At 50.2% G+C, this 27131-nt stretch overlaps 1 protein-coding gene across 3 annotated transcripts in view; it reads left to right on the forward strand.

Moving 5' to 3' along the window:
- KNSTRN (kinetochore localized astrin (SPAG5) binding protein) overlaps window positions 1-27131 on the forward strand; it is a 566595-nt gene that overhangs the window by 274368 nt on the left and 265096 nt on the right. For all 3 annotated transcript variants that reach the window (XM_069637536.1, XM_069637534.1, XM_069637535.1), the window contains exon 5: window positions 16335-16434. In XM_069637536.1, the coding sequence (XP_069493637.1) occupies window positions 16335-16434 (100 nt within the window). The remainder of the gene's footprint in view (window positions 1-16334; window positions 16435-27131) is intronic.

Genomic DNA, 27131 nt, shown 5'->3' on the forward strand with positions numbered 1-27131 from the left:
GTAGTTATCAGTGATAGGTAGGCCTGGGTTGGAGACCCCGATGTTCCTTTTGAGCTTCTTCCTACCAGACCTGGTGAGAGGGATAGGATAGTCGATAGAATAGCAGTTAGAGATGATAGGGGAGACGGAGAGCACCATAGAGGGTGCTGGGGCACAGAATAAGCAAGAGTTAATGTGTGGGGAGCAATGCAGAGTGGGACGTGCTAGGCCAGGGGAGAGGGGAAGGATGTGTGGGGGCAGCGCTGGGACAAGTTGCATGGAGCAACACAGAGAGGGGTGCGCTAGGCTAGGCCAGGCCAAGCGAGCAGGGATAGTTGCCTGGGAGCAGCACAGGGAGCGGGGGAGCAGGGCCTAGCTTGCGAAGGGAGGGGCGTGGGAAAGGGGGCAGGGCAGAACAATTGCGAGGGGGGAACAACGCGTGTTCAAAAGGGAGAATGGGACGGACGCGCAAGGTCTGGCTGCGTGGAGTGTAGCAATGCTACTCGCACTCCCCACAACTTCTTAACTTGCGGCCTCAGATGGCTGGTGAAGTCGACCATGCTCACACTCGGCGGCGCAACCCCATCAATGCCAAACACCTGCGTTGCTCAACACTGTGCCTTGTCCTGCAAGGGCTTTGCCACAGAGGGTCCGATACTCGGTTCTTAAAGGCTCGCAGGCGTGGAAGTAGCATTGCATGCTATGTATCGTCCGGCAGTTTCTCCTGCGCACCTGCATTGCTGAATACCATGGCCTTGTCCTGCGGGGGCTTTAACGCAGAGGGTCCGATCCTCGGTTCTTAAAGGCTCGGAGGAGTGGACGTAGCGTTGCGTGCTACGTATCGTTGGGCAGAGTCTCCTGCGTTGCTCAAGACCACAGCCTTGTGTCGTGGCCTTGTCCTGCGAGATGCGGCTAAAAAGGCTTTATTGCCTGAAAGTTTAGGCGGGGTCCTCCACGACATAGGCAATATGGTGAGAATTAAATGCAAAAGAAAATTCTTCCCTAAAGATATGTAATTTATTAAACCATAAATGTACATTTAGAATGGATTGTGTCCTCCCACATATTCCTCATCTTTGATATTCAAGTCTGTTTGCAGCTTGCTTCAGACATTTTTTTTTCATTGGGTCGAGCGTCGTATAGCGTTGAATTTGTGATGTCAACGCTGATACATATTGGCATGCGCGCTGACCGTTACCTCAGTTCTTTTCTCTGTATTGCTGCGTGCTTCGGAGCTACTCGCCTAGCTACTCGACTCAGCGATAAAACTACTTCTTACTTTGAGAAATGGCCTCCCCACCGAAGACAGGCTTCAAGCAGTGTACAGACTATGGGGCCAAGATGTTGATTACAGACCCGCACCATGTTTGCCTGTGGTGCTTGGGATCGGGCCACGAGGTCGATGACTATGGCTCGTGTCAGTTGATTACAGTTAAGGCCTTGCGGGAAAGGAAGGGGAGACTCTATGCAAGTAAGCCCTCTCCCAAATCCCCGGCTCTTACCCTTTCGATGAGGAAATCTTCCTCTGATTTGTTGACCTGTATCTCCTGTTAATAAACAATGGAAACATAGGCGTTCGAGGTCCGGCTCACGATGCTAGTCACCTTCTTCCAATAAAAAGGGTAAGAAACAGCGTTGCAGGTCCTCATCTTCATCTTCCTCTTCTGAAAGGGTTAGTTGCCCAAAAAAGAACCCGACTCCAGCGGAATGGACAAATTCTGCTTAAAAATTAGACATTTTTAAAAGGCGCCCCTCTGAGTGTTCCTCTAAAGGAGTCTGAGAAAACTGGCCACCCCTCGACATCTATTGAGACCAGTAGGGAGTCCTGTGTGTCCCCTTCTTGTGCGCCTAAGAACCAGAGAAGAGAGGTTACTAGACATAAATCTAAGGAATCTTCTTCGCACAAGACAAAGTCAGTGTCTGTTACCTCGGAACATTCACTATTGGCATCAAAACCTTCTAAGGAATCTAAATGTTTGTCACCTGAACCTTCGAGGTATATAATTCATGTTGAGCCTTCAAAGCAACATTAAGGTGTTGACGCATTTGTCTACAGTTTCGAAGAAGCAGTTGAAACCTTCGACCTGAGCAGAGCATTCTTTGCTCTCGAAGATTGTAAAACCTATTCCTGAGCCTAAATTGTTCCAACCCATTCCAAGACCCGATTTCTTTAGGCAGATGGGTTCTATCTTTGAAGATGATGAGGTGTAAGAGGTTCAGCCCCCTTTTGGCTATAAATATGGAACCCCAAACGTTCCGGAAGAATTAATCTTGGATGAGTTCAAGATGCAGAATCTTGTGGATACATGAAAGGAAACCAGTAGTTGGGTGGGGGGGGGGGGGGTACCTCACCAGAAATAGAATTTGGTAATGCTGAGATAGCTGGTTATACTGTTCCTTCATGCATAATGGTTATTGGTAAAGCAGCTGGAACATCTGGGATGGTCCAGAGCTGCCGCCACTGTAGAAACTAATGATCTCACTGACATCTTAGACAGTGTGCCAATTAGGGACGCTGTATTACGAATCCATGCAGCCCTGAGAGTAAGGGTAATGGAGAACTGGTTGAAACAAGATTATTTTCCATCTGTTAATAAATTATTGACAAAAGTACACGACTGCTTCCATAGATCCTCCATTTCTGAACAGGCACCCAATGCCTGAAAGTTTTGCAGCCTAGCCTTCTGCTGCAGTTACCCTCCGCTGCAGGTGGAACAGCAAAATGACTCCAACCACAAAAATGTGGTAGGGGGCAGATTGTCTGAGATGCTTGGGTCCTACAAACAGTAGCAGACGGATACTGCCTACCACTCCTGAAAAAACCTCCCGATTGCCCCCCAAGAGCAAAATCCACCTTAGTTCCAGATCTGCTCCTCCAGCGGGAGATTTTCACCCTTTTGGAGAAAGGCGTGATAGAATTGGTACCTCTAGCAGAGAGGCACCAAGGTTGGTACTCTCCTTGCTTTCTAATCCCAAAGAAGGGCGGAGGAGTGCAACCCTTCTTGGACTTGCGATGCTTGAACAAGTTCCTCTGGAAGGACAAGTTCAAGATGGTAACTCTTTCGTAGATCCTTCAGACCCTTCGACTCCAGGATTGGTTGGTGTCATTGGACCTCCAGGATGCTTACTTTCATTTTCCGATACATCAGAAGCACAGAAAGTACCTGAGGTTCGCGGTTCTCATTATGTAACGCTCACCTGATTCTCGCAGAGGCGCCGGTCTTGACTGGGCGACTACCGTATCTTCAAAGGTGATTTGTAGCACCCGGTTGGCTCTTTGGGCTGGACCTCTGTGCACTGTATGCCTGACGTGTAGAGTAAGATGTCTGCAGATAGAAAATATGGGGTTAATGAACTGGGGTTATTGGGGTGTCCCTATCTCTTTCCTCTTCTCCTCTCCTGTAGACCCCCAAAGGTTAACGCTCTCACCTTAGGTAAGTGAATGCCGAGCTCTCCATCTGCCTCGGGGCAGGGTGCTGTAACCAGTTTCTTCACTGGATAGGTAGCGCAGGCCTCTTGACTTCAGAGGACTGCTGTCCGTCGTTTACTGCACGAACGGTAAGTTTCGAGTCGTTCAAATGTCTTTAAAGTCTTTAGTAATGATGTCTCTTGTTTTGCAGGGTTCCGGCGATGGCGGATGACGGGCTGAAGTGAGTTGAAGATGGAGCCCGTGTGATGAATAGAAGCGCCTGGAAGCACGTAAGTAAGCGCTTGTTGCCTGCTTCACTATGCGCTCTAACTGTCTTTTTATTTTGCAGGTACGAGTTCGGAGCGGCTGCAGGGTGCCGGAATACCCACTGGATTAGATGTGGAAAGGAGTAATGGCACGTGAGTATTAAAGTTCCCCAATGTCTTTAAACGCACCTTGTTTTGTCTTTCAGATGCCGGAATGCAGTGTGAAGACCTCCGGAGCGCACGAAGAGTAGGTAAGCCTTTGCCTTTCAGATGCCGGAATGCTAACCTGTTCTTTCTTGTCTTTATAGGTGTTGCTGAAGACTGGATTCAGGATGGTAAGCCTTTGCCTTTCAGATGCCGGAATGCTAACCTGTTCTTTCTTGTCTTTATAGGTGTTGCTGAAGACTGGATTCAGGATGGTAAGCCTTTTTCCTTAGGCCCAGGACCGGATGCAGAAGACACGATGAGCGTTCTGCTGCAGAGGTTGCAGAATAACGCAAAGCAAGATTCATCCACCGGGTGTGGTTTAAATAGCCTCCTGTAGTGCTTAGGTGTCTCCTTCCACAGCCACGCCTAAGTAAGAAAAGAGTTCCTGGTAAGAAAAGAGTTCCTGCCTTCCAGAAGAGTTCCAGTGTTCTGAATCTAGGGAGTGGCTCCAGCCCCACCCAACAGGAAAAGTAGTTCCAAACAGAAGAGGATCAGAGGCTCAACTGGCAGGCAAGTAAGCAGCATGGTCTGCTGAAGGTAAGTCCACCCAAGCATTATGAGCCCGGCGCTTCCAGCGCTGGGACTGGGCATATTTATGAGCCTGGTGCCACTGGCGCCAGGACTGGGTCCAAAAGGTCCCAATTGGGACTGGTTGGCACTCGGAACCTGGGTTATGGATCTGCTTCCAAGGGAGTTGGAAAAACCCTGACCTTTTGGAAGCAGAGATCATGACACATTATCAGTTTCAAGTCCTGCCATTCTGGCTCGCCTCCGCCCGAGGGTTTTCACTAAGCTTATGGCAGTGGTGGCAGAAAGTCTAAGGAGGGCGGTGGTGAATCACATCTACCCCTACCTGGATGACTGGCTGATAAGAGTTGTTTCTCCAGAACAGTGTCTGGATCATCTCAGTCAGACCTGCCAGCTCCTCCACGAGCTGGGCTTCTCCCTGAACTTAAAGAAGTCCCATTTGACACCCTCTCGGAAGCTTCAATTTATTGGAGCAGTCCTGGATTCAGCCTCGGGAAAAAGTTTGCCACCAGAATTAAGGGCTCAATATCTTTTGCAGGTGGTCCAAAAACTGCCCAATGTCATCTGGCCTACGACTTCCTAAGGTTGCTCGGCATCATGGCATCCTGCATTTTTCTGGTGCCAGAAGCTCGTCTGAGAATGAGATCCCTTCAGTGGGCTCTCAGATCCCAGTAGTCTCAATTCTCTGAAAGAATGACGACCTTCTCTAGGTCCCGACAAAGGTCACCCAGGATCTTCTGTGGTGGGCCAGCTGAGAGAATGTGATGAGAGGAGAACCATTTTGGCAACCATGGACGGAGACGACAGTTGTGATAGACGCCTCCCTCTCAGGATGGGGAGCGCACATGAGAGAGCTTTCAATAAGCGGACACTGGTCTCAGTCGGAATCCAGACTCCATATTGACCTTTTGAAGCCGAGAGCTTTCTTGCCCTCGATACGGGGAAAAGTGTCCTGATAATGCATGGCCACTGTGTTGTCTGTCATTACCTCCACAAGAGAGGGGGTGTAGGGTCACTTCCCTGTGCAGAGAGGCAATGCGGCTCTGGTTCTGGGCACTTGGAGAAGGAATAACTCTTCTGGCAGTTCACCTAGCCGGAGTAAAGAACACAGCGGCGGATGCTCTGAGCAGACGGAGCACGATCTCCCACGAGTGGGAACCAGCTCAGGAAGTCTTTCAAGAAATCTTCGCCCTTTGGGGAACCCCTCAAGTGGATCTGTTTGCGACCAGTGTCAACCGGAAGTACAAGCTGTTCTGCTCCAGGGAGTTTCCCCAAAGAGGAGCTCTAGGAGACTTGTTCATAGTGTACTGGGAATTTCCACTCCTGTATGCGTTTCCGCCAGTCCCTGTCATTCCTCACGTAATACGGAGGATTAGGACGTTTGGGAAAACCATGATCCTCATTGCCCCGGATTGGGCCTGGAGGACGTGGTAACCAGACCTTCTGGAAATGACCATCTGCCCTCCAATTAGTCTTCCCCCAAAGAGAGGACCTACTCTTGCAAGAGGGAGGTCACATTCTTCACCCAAAAATTAGTACTCTCAACCTTCACGCCTAGTATCTGAAAGTGTGAATTATAAGGATTGGAACCTTCTGGAAGAGGTAATGGAAGTGTTGCTTTCGGCGAGAAGACCAGCAACTAAATCCCTGTACCGCTGCCGTTGGAATAGATTTCGCAGCTGGTGCAGGAAAGGAGACTAGATCTGTTTGCATGTAAACTTCCCCAGGTTTTATTTTTTCCTACTTCACTTGACCCATTCTGGGTTGCAAGTAGCCACAGCGAAGAGCTATTTAGTGTCCCTTTCAATTTTCAAAAGATCGCCGGACCGGGGGGGGGGGGTGGGGGGGGGTCATGGCTTAACAAATTTGTCCCCGCCTACTCCCCTTGTCGTGCCATCATGGGATCTAAACCTGGTACTAAGAGGTCTTAAGGGAGCTCCCTTTGAGCCCTTACATTCGTGCCCTCTAAGGATACTCACCATTGCCTTTTGAGCGGCTATCACATCTGTCCGTAGGGTAAGTGAGCTACGGGCTCTATCTTCCAAACAACCTTTCACAACCTTCTCCAAGGATAAGGTAGTCTTAAGTGTTAAGTCATCGTTCTTGCCCAAAGTTGTCAGAATTTCATTTGGCACAAAGTATTGTTCGAGGGGATTGGGTCCTCCGACGTATTCCATATCTATGACATGTAATCACCACAGCTGTGCTGCTTCGGAAACTTTTTCGGCGTCTGCGTCCTGCGTCGATGACGTCGATGCGCCGTCGTCGAGGACCTCGTCCGACGTCATCCGATGTGATAAGTAGGACGCACGACGCCCATAGCCTCAGTTCCATTTTTTCCGCGAACGTGTTGCTTCGTGTTTCTCGGTTCTAAGCCTCGACTCTTTGGAGTTCTGTTCTTTCTGGTTCTTCGAACCTGTTCGTTTGTGAATTTCCTTCGGCGATGTCTTCCACTTCGTCTTCAACCCTGCGTCCGGGCTTTAAGAAGTGCGGGGAGTGTGGGTCCAAGATGTCGGTGACTGACTCGCACGACGCCTGCCTCTGGTGCCTCGGGGAGGCCCACGACACGGATGACTGTATCGACTGCCAGTCGCTCACGTCCAAAGCCTTACGCGAACGTAAGAAGAAGTTGTCGGTAGGTCGGGTGTCCAAGCCCCGGAAGTCGAAGTCGGCGGGGCTTTCGACGGATGATTCGAGGGGTGACTCTCCGCGTCATCGTCGGAAGTCTCGTCGGTCTTCTTCTAGGAGTGGGTCTCGCCACTCCTCAGCCTCTTCGAGGCATTCTCGGAAGCGCCGTCACCGGTCGCCTTCCAGGTCCTCTTCCGAGGATTCTGCACGGCACGTCGGTTACCCCACCAGCCGTGCGACGCCGGAGGAATGGGCTTCCTTCGGGAAGAAAATGTTGGCGATTCTTGTGTCGCAGGGTACTCAGCCGTCTGCGCCCCCGAGTGGGGTCGGCCATGTGAGGTCGAGAGACGCCGCTCGCAAGAGTGGTCACGGGAGCGGTCCCGTTCAGACAAGGAGGCTCGTTCTCGCCGTACCTGTTCCAGGTCCCGGTCCTCGACGCGTTCGAGACCGTGTGCTCCTGTGAAGTCTTCGAGGAAGACATCGACGTCTGAGGCGTCGAGGGCGTCGACAGGCTTTCTCGAGGCTCCGGCTTCGAGGACGTCGTCGAGGCCGTCGACGATCAGGTCGTCGAGGGACACGCTCGGGGCTCCGGCTTCGAGGGCTGTGTCGACGCCGCCGATACTGGAGGCGCTGCATCTGACGTCGACGCCGATTTCCTCGACGCCGATCCTCTCGGCGCCGTTGCCGGTTTTCTCGGCGTCGGCGCCGATTCGCTCGACGCCATCGACGCCTTTCGTGTCGGAGGTGCCCCGTGTCACGGGTGTGCCCCCTAGGAAGGCTCTGGTTAAGAGCAAGCACTCTCGGGTGCCTTTTCGCCACCTGGAATATATTTCGGAGGCGGATGAGGATTCTGATGGCCTGGTTCCTAGTCAGGTGCCAGATGAAATTGTCTCGGGCCATAGTCAGTTTGACGATTTGAGGCAGTCACTGCATGATGCCAGTGGACTGGACACCTCTCCGGAGGTGGAATTTTGTAGGCCTGAGCCTGGCTCCCATGCCGATTCCTCGTACCGGCGCCTTATGGCTAGGGTGTCTGAGTATCTGGGATGGTCTGCTCCCCCAGGGGAGTTTGTGCAGGATGATCTGACGGACATCCTTGATGTTGGTCCCCCAACTGACCCGGTACTGCCGTTCCATATGGCTTTACAGAGAAGGGTGGCGGCGGCTTGGACTGCTCCGGAGAGTCTCCCGGCGGTGGGCAGATCCTTGTCGCGTAAATACCGTCCAGCCAGTAGCGACCCCTGCTACTTGACCAGGCACCCCACTCCGGAAAGTTTGGTGGTGCAGGCGGCCACGGCCCCGGCAAAGCAGGTGTCGTACCCTACCATCCCTCCTGATAGGGACGACAAACGTTTTGATGGCTGGGTGAAGAAAGTGTTTTCTTCTGGTGGTATGGCGCTTCAGGCGGCCAACTCCATTTGTGCCTTGTCACGTTTCACGCACACTCTGTGGAACTGTGTTGCGTTAGCGGCTGAACATATTCCCGAAGGGGATGAACGGGATGGTTTCCTTTCTATGGTCCAGGATGGTAAGGATGCCATGTGTGAGTCCGTTCAGTCGGGTCTGGACTTGGCTGAATGCGTCAGTAGGTCCATGGCGGCGAGCACCGTGATACGCAGGTTTGCGTGGTTGCGGAAGTCAGGGTTTGCTCCTGATGTGCAGTCCCGGCTCCTCAACATGCCCTTTGATGGTGAACACCTTTTTGGCAGCAAGGCTGATGAGAGCCTTGAGAGGTTGCAGACCTCAAAAGCTGCAGCGAAGTCGTTGGGCGCTGCAGTTCGCCAACCTCTGCCTTTTCGTCCTAGGGGACAGCAGTGGAGGGGTGGTTCCTTTCGCTGTTACTCATCCTTCAGTAAAGCGAGAGGAGCTGGCAGTCAAAGAGGCCAACGCAGGTGTACCAGAGGTGGACGACAGGGTACCCGTGGTGCCAAGGCCGCTCGGGCAGTTGCCTCTTTGCCCTCAGGTAACGCCGCAGCCGCTCCCACTCAGTCGTGAGGCCATGTCCCATGGTTCGCCAGTTGGGGGAAGGCTGGCGCAGCATCTTGTAGAGTGGCAAGCCATTACTTCAGATGTGTGGGTTCTGGAGATCATAACCCACGGCTACTGTCTTCCTTTTCGGCACAGGCCTCGCGACAATCCACCAGGGAACCTCTCTTTGCAGAGTCCGGATCCGCTCCTTGCGCAGGAAATTCAAGCCCTGCTGGAGAAAGGCGCCATAGAACTGGTGCCTGTAGCGGAGAGGAACAAGGGATGGTATTCACCTTATTTTTTGGTTTCGAAGAAAGACGGGGGATTGAGACCCATCATGGACTTGCGCGGTTTGAACAAACTCCTCAGGAAGGACAAGTTCAAGATGGTTACTCTCTCTCAAGTCCTCCAGGCCCTTCAGCTTCAGGACTGGTTGGTGTCACTCGACCTCAAGGATGCTTACTTCCATGTGCCGATCCATCCCAGGCACAAGAAGTACCTGAGGTTCGCGGTTGGCGACTCGCACTTTCAGTTTCGGGTCCTGCCGTTCGGATTGACCTCTGCCCGAGGGTTTTCACCAAGCTCATGGTGGTGGTGGCAGCGCATCTCAGGCAAGGGGGGGATTCACGTCTACCCCTACCTGGACGATTGGTTGATCAGGGGGAGCTCTCCCGAGCAAGTCCTGGATCATCTATCGATCACCTGTCGCTCCCTTCACAGGCTGGGCTTCTCCCTCAATTTAAAGAAGTCCCATTTGACGCCAACACAGCGGCTCCAGTACATCGGAGCAGTGCTCGACACTTCCCTGGGGCAGTGTTTTCCTCCCCAGGTGAGGGTTCTTCACATTCAGCAGATGGTGCACAAGTTTCAGCATGCCCAGACGCTCCCGGCGTTCGAGTTCTTGAGGTTGCTCGGCCTCATGGCATCCTGCATTCTTCTGGTGCCAGAGGCTAGCCTGCGGATGAGATCTTTGCAGTGGGCACTCAAGACGCAATGGTCGCAGTCCTCCGGCAGGATGTCGGACTCGATTCAGGTGCCGTCCTCGGTCGCCCGGGACCTTCTGTGGTGGGCCGTCGAAGGCAACTTGATGAAGGGGGCTCCATTTTGGCTTCCCTGGCCGGAGGTGACGATCGTGACAGATGCATCCCTCACGGGATGGGGAGCTCATGCCAACGGGCTGACAGTCAGCGGTCGTTGGTCTCCGTCGGAGTCCAGACTCCATATCAATCTGTTGGAGCTGAGGGCCGTCAGGCTAGCCCTGAAGGCTTTTCTGCCGTCTGTGCGAGGGAAGAATGTCCTGATCCTGACGGACAACACAGTGGCCATGCACTACCTCAACAAAAAGGGGGGGGCAGGGTCACTTCCTCTGTGCAGAGAGGCGATGCAGCTCGAGTTCTGGGCCATCCAGCAGGAAGTTTCGATCTCGGCAGTTCATCTGGCCGGAGCCGAAAACGTGACGGCGGACGCTCTGAGCAGGCAGAGCGCGATCTCTCACGAGTGGGAGTTGGCTCAGGAGATTCTCCTGGAGATCTTCGCCCTTTAGGGGACCCCTCAAGTGGATCTCTTCGCCTCCAGTGTCAACCGGAAGTGCGAAAGGTTTTGCTCGCGGGAATTTCCTCCAGAAGGAGCCTTAGGAGACGCGTTCGTGGTGGAGTGGTCATTCCCGCTGCTGTACGTGTTTCCTCCAGTCCCCGTCATCCCGCAAGTGCTGCGGAGGTTACGGAAGTTCGGTTCCCGCATGATCCTCATTGCCCCGGCGTGGGCTCGGAGGACGTGGTACCCGGACCTTCTCGACTTATCCATCTGCCCTCCACGTCGTCTTCCCTACCGAGACGATCTGCTCTCACGGGAGGGGGGTCAGGTTCTCCATCCAGAGGTCAGATCACTCAACCTTCACGCTTGGCTTCTGAAAGGTTGAGTTATAAGGATTGGGACCTCCCTGAGGACGTGATGGAGGTGTTGCTTTCGGCCCGAAGGCCGGCAACTAAGTCTCTGTACCGTTGCCGTTGGCGTAAGTTCTGCGACTGGTGCAGAGTTCAGAATGTGGATCCTTTTGCATGTGACATCCCCATGGTTCTGTCCTTTTTACTTTCTTTGGCCCACAGGGGCTTGCAAGTGGGTACCGTTAAGGGTTACCTGGCGGCGCTGTCCATCTTTAAGCGCTCGTCTGAAGAGTGTCCTTACTTTAAAATCCCTTTGATTTCACAGTTCCTGAAAGGGCTCACTAATGTGTTCCCTCCGTCACCTTTCCTGGTGCCCGGTTGGGATTTAAACCTGGTTCTTAAGTTTCTTATGGGTGCTCCGTTTGAGCCTTTACATTCTTGCCCTTTGAGGCTATTAACTCTGAAAACTGTGTTTTTGGTTGCGGTTACTTCCGCTCGCAGAGTGAGTGAGTTACAGGCACTTTCAGTTAAGCCTCCCTTCACTGTATTTCACAAGGACAGGGTTGTCCTTAGAGTTCGTCCTTCTTTTCTTCCGAAGGTAGTGACGGAATTTCATTTGGCCCAGAAGGTTGTTCTTCCGGCATTTTATCCTCCTCCGCATCCTGGTAAGGAAGAGGAGAGGCTCCATAGGCTTGATCCTAGGAGAGCTTTAAGCTTTTATGTTTCACGCATGTCCCGGGTCAGAGTGGATGATCAACTCTTTATTGGTTACGCTGGAAAGCGTTTGGGGCAAGCTGTGACGAAACAGACTTTGTCTCGCTGGATTATTTTGGCCATCTCGGAGTGCTACCGTTTGGCGGGTAAGGACCCACCGGCTGGCTTGCGGGCCCATTCTACCAGGGGTATGGCTGCGTCTACTGCCCTGCAGAGGGGTGTTCCTATTCGCAACATCTGTGATGCAGCCACCTGGGCTTCAGTACATACATTTGTACGTCACTATTCCCTTGATTCCATCCGAGCACAGGATCTGGCCTTTGGCAAGGCGGTCCTTTGCTCTGCTATTTGATTGGATATTCTACATTTTGATTCTAAATTCTTTCCCTCCTCCTTGCTTTGGTACTGCTTTGGGAGTCTGTCATAGATATGGAATACGTCGGAGGACCCAATCCCCTCGAAGAACAAGTTACTTTCTTACCTGGTAACGTTCTTTCGATGGGATGGTCCGACGACGTATTCCATATCGCTCCCGCCCGGCCTTCCCCGCTGCAGAATTTCTTTTGCGATTGCAGCTTACGTTCCGCAAGGCTTGGTGTCTGACTGGCAGTTGACTTATGTCACACGTTCTGGGGGAAAAAACTACAACTGAGGCTATGGGCGTCGTGCGTCCTACTTATCACATCGGATGACGTCGGACGTCGGAGGAGGTCCTCGACGACGGCGCATCGACGTCATCGACGCAGACGCCGAAAAAGTTTCCGAAGCAGCACAGCTGTGGTGATTACATGTCATAGATATGGAATACGTCGTCGGACCATCCCATCGAAAGAACGTTACCAGGTAAGAAAGTAACTTGTTCTACTACCATCTTTTTATCCTCCTCATCCATCTAAGGAGGAAGAGAGACTACACGATTTGCACCCTAAGGGGGTTCTAAGTTTCTATATCACAAGGACTGCAAATATTCGCTAAGATGATCAGCTTTTTATTGGTTATGCTGGTCATAGGTTAGGATTAGCTGTTGCAAAACAGACCATCTCTAGATGGATTGCTATGTGCATAACTGAGTGATACTCAATGGCTGGCAAGGATTTTCCTGAAGGTCTAAGAGGGCATTCTACTAGAGGAATGTCTGCTTCATCGGCTCTTGAAAGAGGTGTACCAGTGAGGGACATTTGCATGGAAGTCCCTGCACACGTTTAGTAAATTCTACAGTGTAGATTCTTTTGCAGGATAGGAAGCCAAATTTGGTAAAGCTGTCCTCTACAACATTAACAAATTGATAAATTCTTAGCACCCACCCCCAGACTCAAACTGCTTTGGGAGTCTATTAAAGATGAGGAATACGTGGGAGTACACAATTCAGTCAAAGAAGAAGTTACTGACCCCTTGGTAACGTTCTTTCGACTGGATTTTCCTCGCACGTATTCCTCATCACCCTCCAGTCCATGCCGTCTTGCCTAGAATTTCCATGTCTTACACCTTCCTTTTTCGCAACGTCAAAAAAGACTATCTCCTCCTGGAATACAGCATGCTACTTAAGGAGGGGAAAAACAAAGAACTGAGGTAACGGTCAGTGCGCGTGCCAATATATATCCGTGTCGACGCTGCAGAGACCCTCGAGGACCGAGATTCAACGCTGGCCGATGCTCGACCCTGTGAAAACTTTACGAAGCCAGCTGAAAGCAGACTTCAATATCAAAGATGAGGAATATGTGGGAGGCACATCCAGTCGAAAGAACGTTATATGAGATGATATTTTATTTGTATCGCGCCCATCCACAAGTGTTTCAGAGCGTGACGAGGCAAGGGAGAAACAAGGGAGGACAAAACAACAATCTTACTAGGCCCAGTGTCATTGAGAACGTGCAAGTGCAGGGGAGAGGGAAGGAGGAAAGGGAGGGGGGCGAGTGGGAGTGGAAAGTGCTGAACATGTGATGGAACAACAACAGCTAGTGCGGACAGCAGGTGGTAAGTGCAAGAATAAGGTGGAGACAGCAGGTGTTTGATAAGTGCTGGAAGGGGACTGTAGGGTTGCAGATACAGACCCCCGTGCAGGGGCTGCCAGGGGACAGTGCAGGTGTGTGGCAGGGAGGGCAGGGATCTGGGCCTGAAATCAGAGGGTAACCAGGTGCCTGGTGCAGACAGCAGGGAAGAGGAAGGGCGAAGGCAGAAGCAAAGAGGAAGATCTAGAGGTGCATCCGGAACAGAAGATGGTTCTCCTCAAGTTTCAGAGAGGCAGGAAGGCTATTCCAGAGGGAGGCCCCAGCCGAGGAAAGGGATCTACCCCAACTTGTTGCTTGGAGGAGCGACTGACCCTGAGGGAGTTGGAGGTGAAGGAGCGAAGAGCTTGAGTAGGAATGTATTTACGGAGGGAGAGTTGAAGGTATTGTGGACCCAGGCCCCAGAAAGCCTTGTGGACAATGCAAAGGGTCTTGAATTTAATACTTGCAACCACTGGGAGCCAATGAAGAGATCTCATGGCTGGAGAGATACGATCCCAGGGCCTGAAGCCAAGAACAAGTCTCGCAGTCCTGTTCTGGATGAGCTGCAGGAGACCGAGTGGTTGCAGGCAGATTTAGAAAGCAGCTGTTGCAATAGTCCAGCCTATACAGAACCAGAGTTCTGGAGACAGTGAGCTTCTGGGGGAAGGAGAGGAAAGGAAGAATACCTCTGAGGAGGTGTAATTGGTAGTTATACTTTTTTGAGACATCAGAGATGTGTGGAGAAAAGGAAAGCGTGGAGTCAAAGATGGCCCTGCGGTTCTTAGCCTTGCAAGTGGGAGCAGGAAGAGGGCCAAGGGAGACCGGCCAGAGAGTGACCGGAAAGGAAGGTGCAGGGGTACCGATGAGGAGGATCTCTGTCTTACTGGTATTAAGGCAGAGGTCATTGGTGGCGCACCACTCCTGGATTGCAGACAGTCGGCAACGAGGGAGAGGAGGTGACAGAGGGGAGCCTGAAAACAAGTTGGGAGTTATCTGCATATCATTGAAAGTTTGAGCAGAGAGCAGCAATGCAGTGGACGAGCGTTGACAGGTATTGGTTGAAGAGACAGGGAGAGAGGTTAGACCTCTGGGTGACAACACAGGTAGAAAGTGAGATAGAGGAAAGGAACGACCTAAGTTGGACCTGCGTAGGTCGGTTAGAGAGGAAGGTGGTCAGCCAGACTCTGGCCAGATCAGTGATACCCAGATTATCACAGAGGCGATTGAGCAGGATGACATGGTTGACTGTGTCAAAGGCAGAAGAAAGATCGAGTAGGATGAGGACAGAAGGTATATTGGAATCAAGGTTGGAGTGCAGGTCTTCACGGATGTTCAGTAAAGCAGTTTCCGTCCTTCTGGCAGCTCTGAAGCCAGACTGATGGTCATGGAGACAACCAACAGAATCTGTGTGAAGATTAAGCTGGGAGATGGCCAGCTTTTCCAGGTGTTTGCCCAGGAAAGGAGTGATGGAGATCGGGCGATGGTTAGTCGGGCAAAAGGGGTCGGCTTTGGATTTTTCGAGAAGAGGGTGCACAAGAGTGCTTCAGAGGGGAGGGGAAGGTCCCAGAGGCGAAGGAGTAGTTGCAGAAGTCGGCCACAGTTGGAGCAAGGGTGTCGATGTGGTCCTTGATGGTTTTGGACGAACAGGGAAGAACCTGTTTTGACAAGACTTTTATAGATCAGACTTGTGAGGAAATCTTGTCAGGGGAGAACAGAGGAAAAGATGAGAAAGGGAGGAGAGACGGCTGCAGGGAGGACAGGGGTATCGGAGAGAAGAGGAGGAGAGGACGAGAGGGTGGACAGGAGGTCCTGTTTTTTTTTTGTTGTTGATGAAATGAGTCAAGGGCCGTGCAGAGGGCTTGGGAGGCGACAGGAGAGGTAGAGACTGCACCAGGGTTGGCCAGCTCCTTGCAGATTTTAAAGAGTTTGTCTGTGTTAGATGCTGCAAAGACGCGGGGGAGGCAAGGGCCATGCAGAGGGAGAGGTAAGGACCGTGCAGAGCAGTAAGTAACCTGTTCACATACTTAATGTGGAAATGCAACTGAAAGGATCTATTTCGTCGACACTACACATTGTTTATTAGGAGTCTCTTTCTGTATGCTCAAAACTAGAGTCAATTGTTGGGTCTTTTAAGGAAGGTGGTCTCTTACGGCAAAGGGGCTCTCTCTTACAGGAGAGGTCTGTTGTCCATCAGAACAGCATAAAGGTGGTGTGATCCGCTCCGTCATCACCTGCAGAACAGATCAGTGTGGCCTGAGCTTGCAGCACAGCTCCATACACAGACACAGATCCATTTTCTATGTTTCTTCGACCTGTCCATCATGGAACAGTTAATTTGATACATTTCCTCTCCACCAAGTATCCAGTCTTTACCGAACGAGACCATGTCGCTACCAGACAAATCTATTTTTTAGAAACCTACAATGCAAAATTGTTTAAAGAAATCGGATAATTTGAACCCGTTACTCCAATCCTAGTTGTAACTCTTAGGTCTTCTTCAGTCCTCTACCAGGCAGGGAGGCATAGTTTGCAGCCACAGAATCTGTGCAAATGTGAATGCTGTTACAGGTAGGTAGCATGTTCTGGCGATGTTCATTTTGGTTTAACAGTAAAAGAAATGAAAAATGCAGGAACTATTCTTATGGTGTGACCAGCAGCTTCTCTTCTTGCTATAGGGGCATCAGTCAAAACTACTCTTTAATAAGAGCCAATCCTAGTACCCTTTTCCATTGCTAATATTTTCTGATATTTCTTCAATGCACAGACCAGTGAATCGGAACAAAGTGGAGGCGGATCTAAGCGAGCGAAATCAGTTGCTAGAAGCCGCTAATCAGCATCTTCGCATCGATCTGGAAGGAACACGGGTAGGACAGCAATGCTTTCATTTTGTAGTCCTCCATCTATGTAAATAAGTTTAAAATCCCTTTGGTATGCATATAATTGATTTCCTAAATAAAGGACACTTTAGTATATATACTTGAAGCCTTTGTAAACGCTGTCTACCTAAAGCCAGGAGATTGTTTAATCACTAGGCATGCCTTCGACTCTTTGAACTTTTGCAATGTTACTTGACATTCTCAGCTGCTTAGGAGAGGTGCTGCTATCATCACATTATGCCTCTCCATACTTCTTCAAGCTATTCAATATTCGAAATGATCAGACCCGCTTTTCTCGATGTAACAAGTACTACTGCAATTGCTATTATATTCTACGGCTCCTATCTGTACTAACAAATCTAGTGGCACATAGCCTGTACTGTTGCATTATCTTCATACTACGCTTTGTTATGACCTCTATTACGCACCCCCTTTAACTCATTGATGCTAACAAGCTATTCAATGTTTGAAACGATCAGACCCACCTTTCTTGCTACAACAAGTATTAGTGCAACTGCTATTATATGTAATGACTCCTACATGCACTAACAAATCTAGCGGCACGTAGCATGTATTGTTGCATTATTTTCATGCTGAGCCTGTAATAACGTCTATTACGCACCTCCTTAATTTGTTAATGCTAACATTGCCCTATCACAATTTTTACAGACAGCACAGTAATACACCATGCATCATGGACACTGTCTGATTAGCGCCCTATCCTATCCCCAGTACACTAACTGCGGTCTTCCGTGACAGCACCTAACATAGTATATATGCTATGAAGCCCGTCACTGTTAGTCAATGGTTTCTATCAACATTAAGCCTCCTCTATGCCATTTGGATCGACGTTCCCAAGTTAGAGATGATACATTCCTCTCAGAACATGAATCTATCCCTATCCGCCACGATTAAACCAAACGAATTTCTCCCGCCGCAGATACTAGGCCCTCTCGAGTCACAGGTTAAACCAACCCTGTTCCTCCCAAACCTAGAACGAGGCTCTAGCAACCTTCACTTTAACCTTACCAGACAAACCAACTTAATAGACACACCTACTCCCTCCCAATGGATTAAGTTATTTGCCACTAAACCAACAGCGAATCAACCCTGCTGGGGTGACCTCAGAAATGAGTCTAGGCTCTAGACTCTCCAGACAATCATCGGCAGTGAGATCAGGCTCTAGACCTACCAGGCATTCATTTTCAGTGGACTTGCCTCAAGCGAAAGTCTGCATACCACTTTGTTCCAACAAATCTACACCTAACTCCACTGCGCCAGTGCAACTTCCCCACGCCACACCTAACACATTCCAGATCAAAAACGTTTTCAAGAACTCAGAGAAGGTCTGCACGACCTCACCCCAAGACACAAACCCTTACATCAAGGGTGCTTTAATAAATGCCAGATCCATTACCGCACATGCTACAGATATAGCAGACATTCAAAGTAAGGGAGATCTGGACTTCCTTGCTATATCAGAAACTTGGTTGCATGCCGCTGCTGGACCCTCACTCCTGTTGGCCATTCCTGACTCCTACACCATTGTAAGAGCAGATAGAGAAACGTCAAAAGGTAGAGGGATTGTCTTCGTCGCTAAGGCAAGCCTTGCGCTCAGAGTAACTACTGCCCCCATGGTCAAATCGTGCAATCTCTTGACAGTTAAAATAGCCACCTCCAAAGTCAGTACTTTAACTATCCACCTAATATACAGACCTCCTGGCCCCATTGGGTCCTTCGAGGAGGACATTATCACTATACTTTCGGACAAGACCATAACCACCTAACAAATGTTATTGCTAGGTGACTTTAATTTAGGACTCTTGGATACTAACGACCATTTAGCTAAACTACTTGCTGAGTCACTAGCAGAACTAGACTTCATGCAAAGAGTCTCCCAACCTACCCATGAGAAAGGGAGAACATTAGATTGGGTAGCTGACCGCAATTGCAAAACCTCCATCACAGCCATCAAACCCCAGCCTTGGACATTTCACTTCCAAATCTGCTTCACTATCTGCGCTAATCGGCCAGCCAACAAACCCAAAATAAAGGTCCCACCTCTCCTTAAGAGAAATGAATGAAATATCACTACTGACAAGCTGCTGCCTATCTTGCTCCCGACCCTGAACTCCTCCAATTAGCATGACACAGCAGAACTCTTTGATATTTATAGTAACACCATGACCCAAGCTTTAGACTCCATTTCCCCACTTAAACTTCAAAACAGCAAACCTAAAGCACACCTTAGTACTTGGTTTACCCCTCAGCTGTAAGCCCTAAGGCTCGAAAAAAGGAAAATGGAAGCCAATTGGAAAAACCTACCCTCAAAAGAAAACAAAGATAAGGTGATCGAAATATCCACGACTACAAAGCTGAGATCTGCACTAAACAAGAAACCTATAATGAAAGGACCCAGCTGGCCAGCTCTAGTACAATGGAACTATTTGCTATTCTCATAGAGCTAGAATCACCTATTGGCCCTGACGATTCTTGCCCAAAAAACACAAAATGGTATACAGACATCCAAAATGCTCTTTGTAGCAAAATTGTCACCCTGCAAAACAAATTAGCAGCCAAAAGACTAAACCTCTCTAATTCAGAGCCCTCCCAGAGACCGCAAAAAACCTGTCCCTCACGAATCTCCAAGAATTCAAATTCGCTCAAGTCACTTCTGATGAAGTTAAATAAAATCATTGCATCCATCAAACCCTCGAGATTCCAAGGTGACCTATGCCCGCCCCAAATAATCAAAGCAGCCAGAGACCTTGCCCCTTTCATTACTAAATTAATAAAGGCTTCATTTAGGACTTGCCAAGTACCAACTAAACTTAAGTACGTGTGGGTTCTGCCTCTACTTAAGAAAGCAACCCTCGACCCTACTATCCCAACGAATGATAGGCCTATAACGACTGTACCATTCTTATTTTAAATAATGGATAAAGCGGCATACCTTCAAATTCAGCAGTACTTAGAGGTTAACAATCTCCTAGGGCTTAGACAATCAGGCTTTAGGCCTCTACATGGAACCAAAACGGCCCTGATCGACTTGAAAATGCAAATTGATCAATTGAAAGATAATGATTTGCCATACTCCTCCTCCTAGACCTCTCAGCTGGTTTTTATTTGGTGGACCATAATATACTTTGCAAACACCTCTCATTAGCGGCAAACATCTCACAAGAAGCTGTGGACTGGATCAAATCCTTTCTAAGCAACAGATCGATGAGTCTTCTCTCCTTCTGATGCCGCAGACCCAGTCCCTATTACATGCAGAGTGCCACAAGTCTCTTGCGTCTCTCTGACCATGTATAATGTATTTACCAAGCCACTCTTTGACAAATTGGATCATTTGGGTGTCAGCTACACAAATTATGCTGAGGACACCCAGATACTCATACCTCTATCAGGTAACTATGACACAGACCTTGCATTACTAAACAATATCTTTCATCATCCAGGCATGGATGGCAGTCCATAGCCTCTGCCTGAATGATGAGAAGACTGAAATTATAATTCTAGGTACTCCTACTAACATGAATAAACTTGATGCCCAGTACTCTTCATTCAACATAGACGGCAATATCATCAATACTGCTAAGGAAACTAAAACTCTTGGTTTCTACCTTAATTCCACTCTGAACCTGCGGAAACAAGTCAATGCTACAGCCTCGGCCACGTCTTACACATGTAAGCTCATACATGCTTGCCTACCATACCCATCGACTAACCGCTGCATTATACTTACGAGGGTGCTAATCTTGTCTAAACTTGATTACTGTAATGCACTTTATGCAGGGGCTAACAAACAAATCCTCAGCAAACTTCAAATATTACAAAATAATGCTCTCCGAACTGCCTTGAGCATCCCAAGGAGAGATCATATTTCAGAAATCAGAAAGAATCACAAATGGCTTTCCATCGAGGACAGGATCAATTTCAAATTAGTCTCCATTACGCATAAATCTTAACAATGCTGCTCCACAGTAGCTAAGTGAGAAAATCATTTAAAAAAAACTCATCCCTACTAACCAGGTCCACCAACACCTTTTGCATCACAGTTTCACGGTTCAACCTGAAAAGAGCTGGGGGCAATAGCTTCCCTGTGCAAGTTGCCCAAGCCTGGAACGCCCTACACATTCATCTACGTACCATCAGTCCTTCCAAAGCTTTAGGACCAACACTAAAAAGTGGCTATCCATGAATGACATTCCTGCCCGAAATATTTAGAGTTTCCGAGTCCTATCACTTTCTCTCCTGATCATGCACTTGTCCCCGGACCTCTGTAATTCCTCACTGTTAATGTATTTTTGCCACTTCACTTGACTTGCCTCTGCATTTAGCCTACATTTGCTACTCTCTGTATATATTGTATGTTCCTATTTGCCTGCGCCTTGACATCATTGTATGTATTAATTGCGATTCTAAGCTGTCTTGTAATGCACCCAAATACCTTGGGGTGTGGCGCGCTTTATAAATCAATAAAAACAAACAAATGTAATTGATTCTCAGTTATTGAATGACAGACTGGTTTACTGCTTTCCTCCCGAGGAATACAGATCAAAGATTTGAGAGGATCATGTTTTAGCAAGATACAGTAATATCTGCCTGAGATTTGTTTCACATGGCTTTCTTTGTTAAACAGACTTAGCGATTTGCTTGTTTAGCACTGGAAAAACCACCACGAACATTTTGTATTTTTGCTATCGTTATGGGACCACTGTCGGAGCTGCAGCATTTGAAAACCAGTTTGAGTTAATAGTATTGTCCAAGATCGAGCAAGAAGTCAGTCTACCCGATCTGGATGAGTCCGAACTAAGATGCCAGCACGTGAAAGGACGGCGCAAATACATCAGGGTTGTAAAATCTATAGATAGGCATGCAGGTGATGCCAGAGACAATTCTTGCAGAACCTTGCTAAATCCACTCGGCCACTAGCATAGTCTAGTACTTTTTAGACCAGGCTATAGCATTTTCAGATTACTTTACCCACTGGTAGTGTCCCTTCTGAAATGTTTGCACACACTAATTGCCCTGTCCATAAATGCCCTACAGATAGCAGCAGTGCACCTGGTTAATCCAAGTTACGTGAAAGTCAATCTATGGCAGTCTGCCATTGAAGCCTGTTGGTGGAAGGCGGTTTGGGGGAGGGAGCCTCGGGAGCAGCTCAGAGGTGCATGTATGCTGGGAACCAAGGATTCCGCAAGTCTGAGGGCCAGTCTACTTCTGCTTTCTTAAAGAGATCTTTAAGTATTTAGCAAATGGGAATAATGTAGTCTAAAACTGGTTTGGTACAATAACGATCTTGCATTACACTAGTTTGTCAAAATACTGTGCATCAGACCCCACAATGTCGGCACTGCAACTTGTTGGCGGCGTTTTTGGATGCATGCTCCAGGCCTTCACAGGATTAGATTTTGTAAATGTCTTGTTATTGCATTGAGAATTAGTCAGAAAAATGATCCTATGTAGATTTGGAGTTTATAAGCTTGAACCCAAGAGTGTAGTCTGCTTTGTAACCCAAGCTCTGGTGTAGAGGAAGAAAATCAGAGCTGCTTTATGGCCTTCTGATGGTGGGGCATGGATCTGGGAAAGGCCAAATGTCAGGATAGGCTATGTATGATTTGGTGCAATGTATCCATGAGTAGGCTAAGCGTTGCTGAACACCCCCACCAGCAGTTTAGTTGGCCCCCAAAAGATCCTGAGCGAGGCAGAAGGGAACCATCTCCGCTCCCTATGCTCCAAGTTCAACAACTTCAGCAAGCATCGAAATTACCACTACAGGTTCATTGGGTGGGGGAGCATGGGCCCAGAGTGGAGCCCATGCTATAGAGTAAGTATAAGAAATCTGAGTAAATGCGAAGGACATTGCGATGTCACATACTTTGGACGTATGTTTTTTAATATATTACTGACCGGACAGATCATAAGGGAGGAAGAGCAACTGCACTGCAAACCGGTGCCTGTGGTATTTCTGGCTGTTGCGGCCACAGCACACCCAGCCCCTTCCCTGTCGACCTCAAAATAGAATCTTTAAATTGTGAGTCTTCAAGCATGCTTAGCTTGGAGCAGCCAACTAGCGGGCACATTTATATTCTTGAGTGTGTAGGTACCCGAAAGCAGCCGCATCTGAGCACCTCTCCCTGTGCTATTGTGCGATAAGACAAAGATCATTGGTGAACAGCTGCACTGTGGGGGTAGTACGGATTGACTCTTTAAATAAACGCACACTCTGTTACTCAAATTAATATAATGCTGCATGAGTTTGCTGTCGACTATATTTTATTTCTGGTAATATCCTGCGCTATTTACTGCTCCAGTTTGGTTTAACGGCTCCAAACACTAATTCACTCTCTAACACAATCCTAGGCCTTCACCGATTGTCCATTGTGTATGGGATCATTTTTCCTAACTCAAACCAACAGCCTGCCACCCAAATGTATATTAATCCTCATATAAGCCTTAAATAATAGTACTTCACAAGTATGTGATCTTGTATTCTCTGAGTTCTATAGGAAATTATCTTCCATGAGGAGGAGAATTTTGGACAGGCAAGTTAATATTGCTGGTAACGTTTGTATATGTGTCACTATGGTTTTTAATGCAAAATAATATTATGCCATCAAGTCAATGGGACAAGTTAATTTCTCATAGGTCAAGTAGATCCAAAAGAATGTGCTCGACATGCAGATCTAGCAGGATTTAAAATAATTTTCTAGGGGATTGGGTCCTCAGACGTATTTCATATCTATGACAGGTAATGTCGACAGCTGTGCTGCTTCGGGAAATCTTTGGCGTCTGCGTCCTGCGTCGATGACATCGATGCGCCGTCCCCGAGGACCTCCTCCGACGGCCGACGTCACCCGATGTGATAAGTAGGACGCACGACGCCCATAGCCTCAGTTCCGTTTTTTCCGCGAACGTGTTCGCTTCGTGAATCTCGGTACACCTCGACTCCTTGGAGTTTGCGGTTTTCTATTCTCGGTTCGTTGAACCTGTTCGGTTTGTTTTGAAGACCTGCTCGTGGCGATGTCTTTCTCGTCTTCGACCCCGCGTCCGGGCTTCAAGGACTGCGGGGACTGTGGGTCCAAGATGTCGGTCACAGACTCGCACGACGCCTGCCTCTGGTGCCTTGGGGAGGCCCACAATACGGACGACTGTGTCGACTGCCAGTCGCTCACTGCAAAGGCCTTGCGGGAACGCAAGAAGAAGCTGTCGGTTGGCCGGGTGTCTAAGCCCCGGAAGTTGAGGTCTGCGGGGCTTTCGACGGATGACTCGAGGGGCGACTCTCCGCGTCATCGTTGGAAGTCCGGTGGGTCTCCTTCCAGGAGTCGGTCTCGCCACTCCTCCGCCTCTTCGAGGCATTCCAGGAAGCGCCGGCATAGGTCGCCTTCCCAGTCCTCTTCCAAGGACTCGGCCCATCAGCGGGTCGCTTATCCCTCCATGCAAGCGACACCGGAGGAATGGGCTTCCTTCGGGAAGCAGATGCTAGCGATTCTGGAATCGCAGGACACCGGTCTGTCCGCGCCTCCGAGTGGTGTCGGTCGGCATCGGTCGAGAGACACCGCTCGTGTTCCTTCGGGCTCGAGTGGTCGGCACGGCTCGCGGGAGAGGTCCCGCTCGGACAAGGGTAGCTGTTCTCGCCATGCCCGTGCCAGGTCCCGGTCCTCGACGCGCTCGAGACCGTGTGATCCTGTGCCGTCTTCGAAGAGACGTCGACGCCTGTGGCGCTGAGGTCGTCGACGATTTCTCTCGAGGCCCCGCCTCCGAGGGGGTCGCCGACACAGTCGGCACGTAGGTTGTCTGGAGGCGCTGCAGCTGACATCGATGCCGATTGGCTCGACGTCGACGCCTTTTCTGTCGACGCCGGCTCGTTGGGCGCCCTCGACGCCTTTCGAGGTGATGGTGTCGGAGGGGCCCAGTGCCACAGGGTTTGCCCCTAGAAAGGCTATGGCTAAGGTCCGGCACTGCTTTGGTCCACAGAGGTCTTCCTCTCCCCGCCTGGAGTACATTTCAGTGGGTAATGAAGGCTCTGATGGCGGCCTGGTTCCGGTTCCGGTTCCAGATGACCTTATCTCGGGCTATAGCCAGTTTGATGACTTGAGGCAGTCGCTGCATGACGCCATTGGACTGGACACCTCTCCGGAGGTGGAGTTTTGTCGGCCGGAGCCTGGCTCTCATGCCGATTCTTCATATCGGCGCCTTATGTCTCGGGTTACCGAGTACTTGGGTTGGTCAGCTCCCCCAGGGGAGTTCGTTCAGGATGATCTCACGGACATCCTTGATCTCGGTCCACCCACTGACCCGGTTTTGCCTTTTCATATGGCTCTGCAGAGAAGGGTGGCGGCGGCTTTGACTGCTCCGGAGAGTCTCCCGGCAGTGGGCAAGTCTTTGTCGCAAAAATACCGTCCAGCCAGTAGCGACCCCTGCTACTTGTCTAGGCACCCCACCCCGGAGAGTTTGGTGGTGCAGGCGGCTACAGCCCCGGCAAAGCAGGCGTCGTATCCTACCATCCCTCCGGATAGGGACGACAAACGTTTTGACGGCTGGGCGAAGAAATGTTTTCTTCGGGAGTATGGTGCTTCAGGCGGCCAACTCCATATGTGCCTTGTCTCGTTTCACACACACTCTGTGGAACTGTGTTGCATAAGCGGCTGATCATATTCCCGAAGGGGACGAGCGGGATGGTTTCCTTGCTATAGTTCAGGATGGCTAGGATGCTATGTGTGAGGCCGTTCAGTCGGGTTTGGACTTGGCGGATTGTGTCAGCCGGTCCATGGCGGCGAGCACCGTAATGCGCAGGTTTGTGGGGTTGCGGAAGTCTGGGTTCGCTCCTGATGTGCAGTCCCGGCTCCTCAACATGCCTTTTGACGGTGAACACCTTTTTGGCAGCAAGGCTGAAAAGAGCCTTGAGAGGTTGCAGACCTCCAAAGCTGCAGCGAAGTCGTTGGGCGCTGCAGTTCGCCAACCTCTGCCTTTTCGTCCTAGGGGATAGCAATGAAGGGGTGGTTCCTTTCGCTATTACTCGTCCTTCAGTAAAGCGAGGGGAGCTAGCAGTCAGAGGCCATCGTAAGAGTGCCAGAGGTGCAAACAAAGGTACTCGAGGTGCCAAGGCCGCTCGGGCAGTTGCCTCTTTGCCCTCGGGCAACGCCGCAGCCGCTACCACTGTCATGAGGCCATGTCCCATGGTTTGCCGGTTGGGGGAAGGCTGGCGCAGCATCTTGTAGAGTGGCAAGCCATTACTTCCGATGTGTGGGTTCTGGATATCATAACCCACAGCTACTTTCTTCCTTTTCGGCAGAGGCCTCACAACAATCCACCAGGGAACCTCTCTTTGAAGTGTCCGGATCCGCTCCTTGTGCAGGAAATTCAAGCCCTGCTGGAGAAAGGCGCCATAGAACTGGTGCCTGTAACGGAGTGGAACAAGGGATGGTATTCCCCTTATTTTTTGATTTCGAAGAAAACGGGGGATTGAGACCCATCATGGACTTGCGCGGTTTGAACAAACTCCTCAGGAAGGACAAGTTCAAGATGGTGACTCTTTCTCAAGTCCTCCAGGCCCTTCAGCTTCAGGACTGGTTGGTGTCTCTCGACCTCAAGGATGCTTACTTCCATGTGCCGATCCATCCCAAGCACAAGAAGTACCTGAGGTTCGCGGTTGGCGACTCGCACTTTCAGTTTCGGGTCCTGCCGTTCGGATTGACCTCCGCCCGAGGGTTTTCACCAAGCTCATGGTGGTGGTGGCAGCGCTTCTCAGGAAAGGGGGGATTCACGTCTACCCCTACCTGGACGATTGGTTGATCAGGGGGAGCTCCCGAGCAAGTCCTGGATCATCTGTCCATCACCTGCCACTCCCTTCACAGGCTGGGCTTCTCCCTCAATTTAAAGAAGTCCCATTTGACACCGACACAGCGGCTCCAGTACATCGGAGCAGTGCTCGACACGTCCCTGGGGCAGTGTTTGCCTCCTCAAGTGAGGGCTCGTCACATTCAGCAGATGGTGCACAAGTTTCAGCTTGCCCAGAATCTCCCAGCGTCCGAATTCTTGAGACTGCTCGGCCTCATGGCATCCTGCATTCTTCTGGTGCCAGAGGCTCGTCTGCGGATGAGATCTTTGCAGCGGGCACTCAAGCTCCAGTGGTCTGTCCTCCGGCAGGCTGTCGGACCCTGTTCAGGTGCCGCCCTCGGTAGGCCGGGACCTTCTGTGGTGGGCCGTCGAGGGCAATCTGATGAAGGGGGAGGTCCCCATTTTGGCTGCCCTTGCCGGAGGTGACGATCGTGACGGACGCATCCCTCACGGGATGGGGACCTCATGCCAACGAGTTCACAGTCAGCGGTCGTTGGTCTCCGTCGGAGTCCAGACTCCATATCAATCTGTTGGAGCTGAGGGCCGTCAGGCTAGCCCTGAAGGATTTTCTGCCGACTGTGTGCGGCAAGAGTGTCCTGATTCTAACGGACAACACGGTGGCCATGCACTACCTCAACAAAAAGGTGGGGGCAGGGTCACTTCCGCTGTGCAGGGAGGCAATGCAGCTTGAATTCTGGGCCATCCAGCAGGAAGTTTCGATCTCGGCTGTTCATCTGGCCGGAGACGACAACGAGACGGCGGACGCTCTGAGCAGGCAGAGTTCGATCTCTCACTAGTGGGAGCTGGCTCAGGAGATTCTCCTGGAGATCTTCGCCCTT

This window comes from Ambystoma mexicanum, chromosome 14 (genome assembly GCF_040938575.1).
Source record: "Ambystoma mexicanum isolate Mex_15411 chromosome 14, UKY_AmexF1_1, whole genome shotgun sequence".
Lineage (NCBI taxonomy): Eukaryota > Metazoa > Chordata > Amphibia > Caudata > Ambystomatidae > Ambystoma > Ambystoma mexicanum.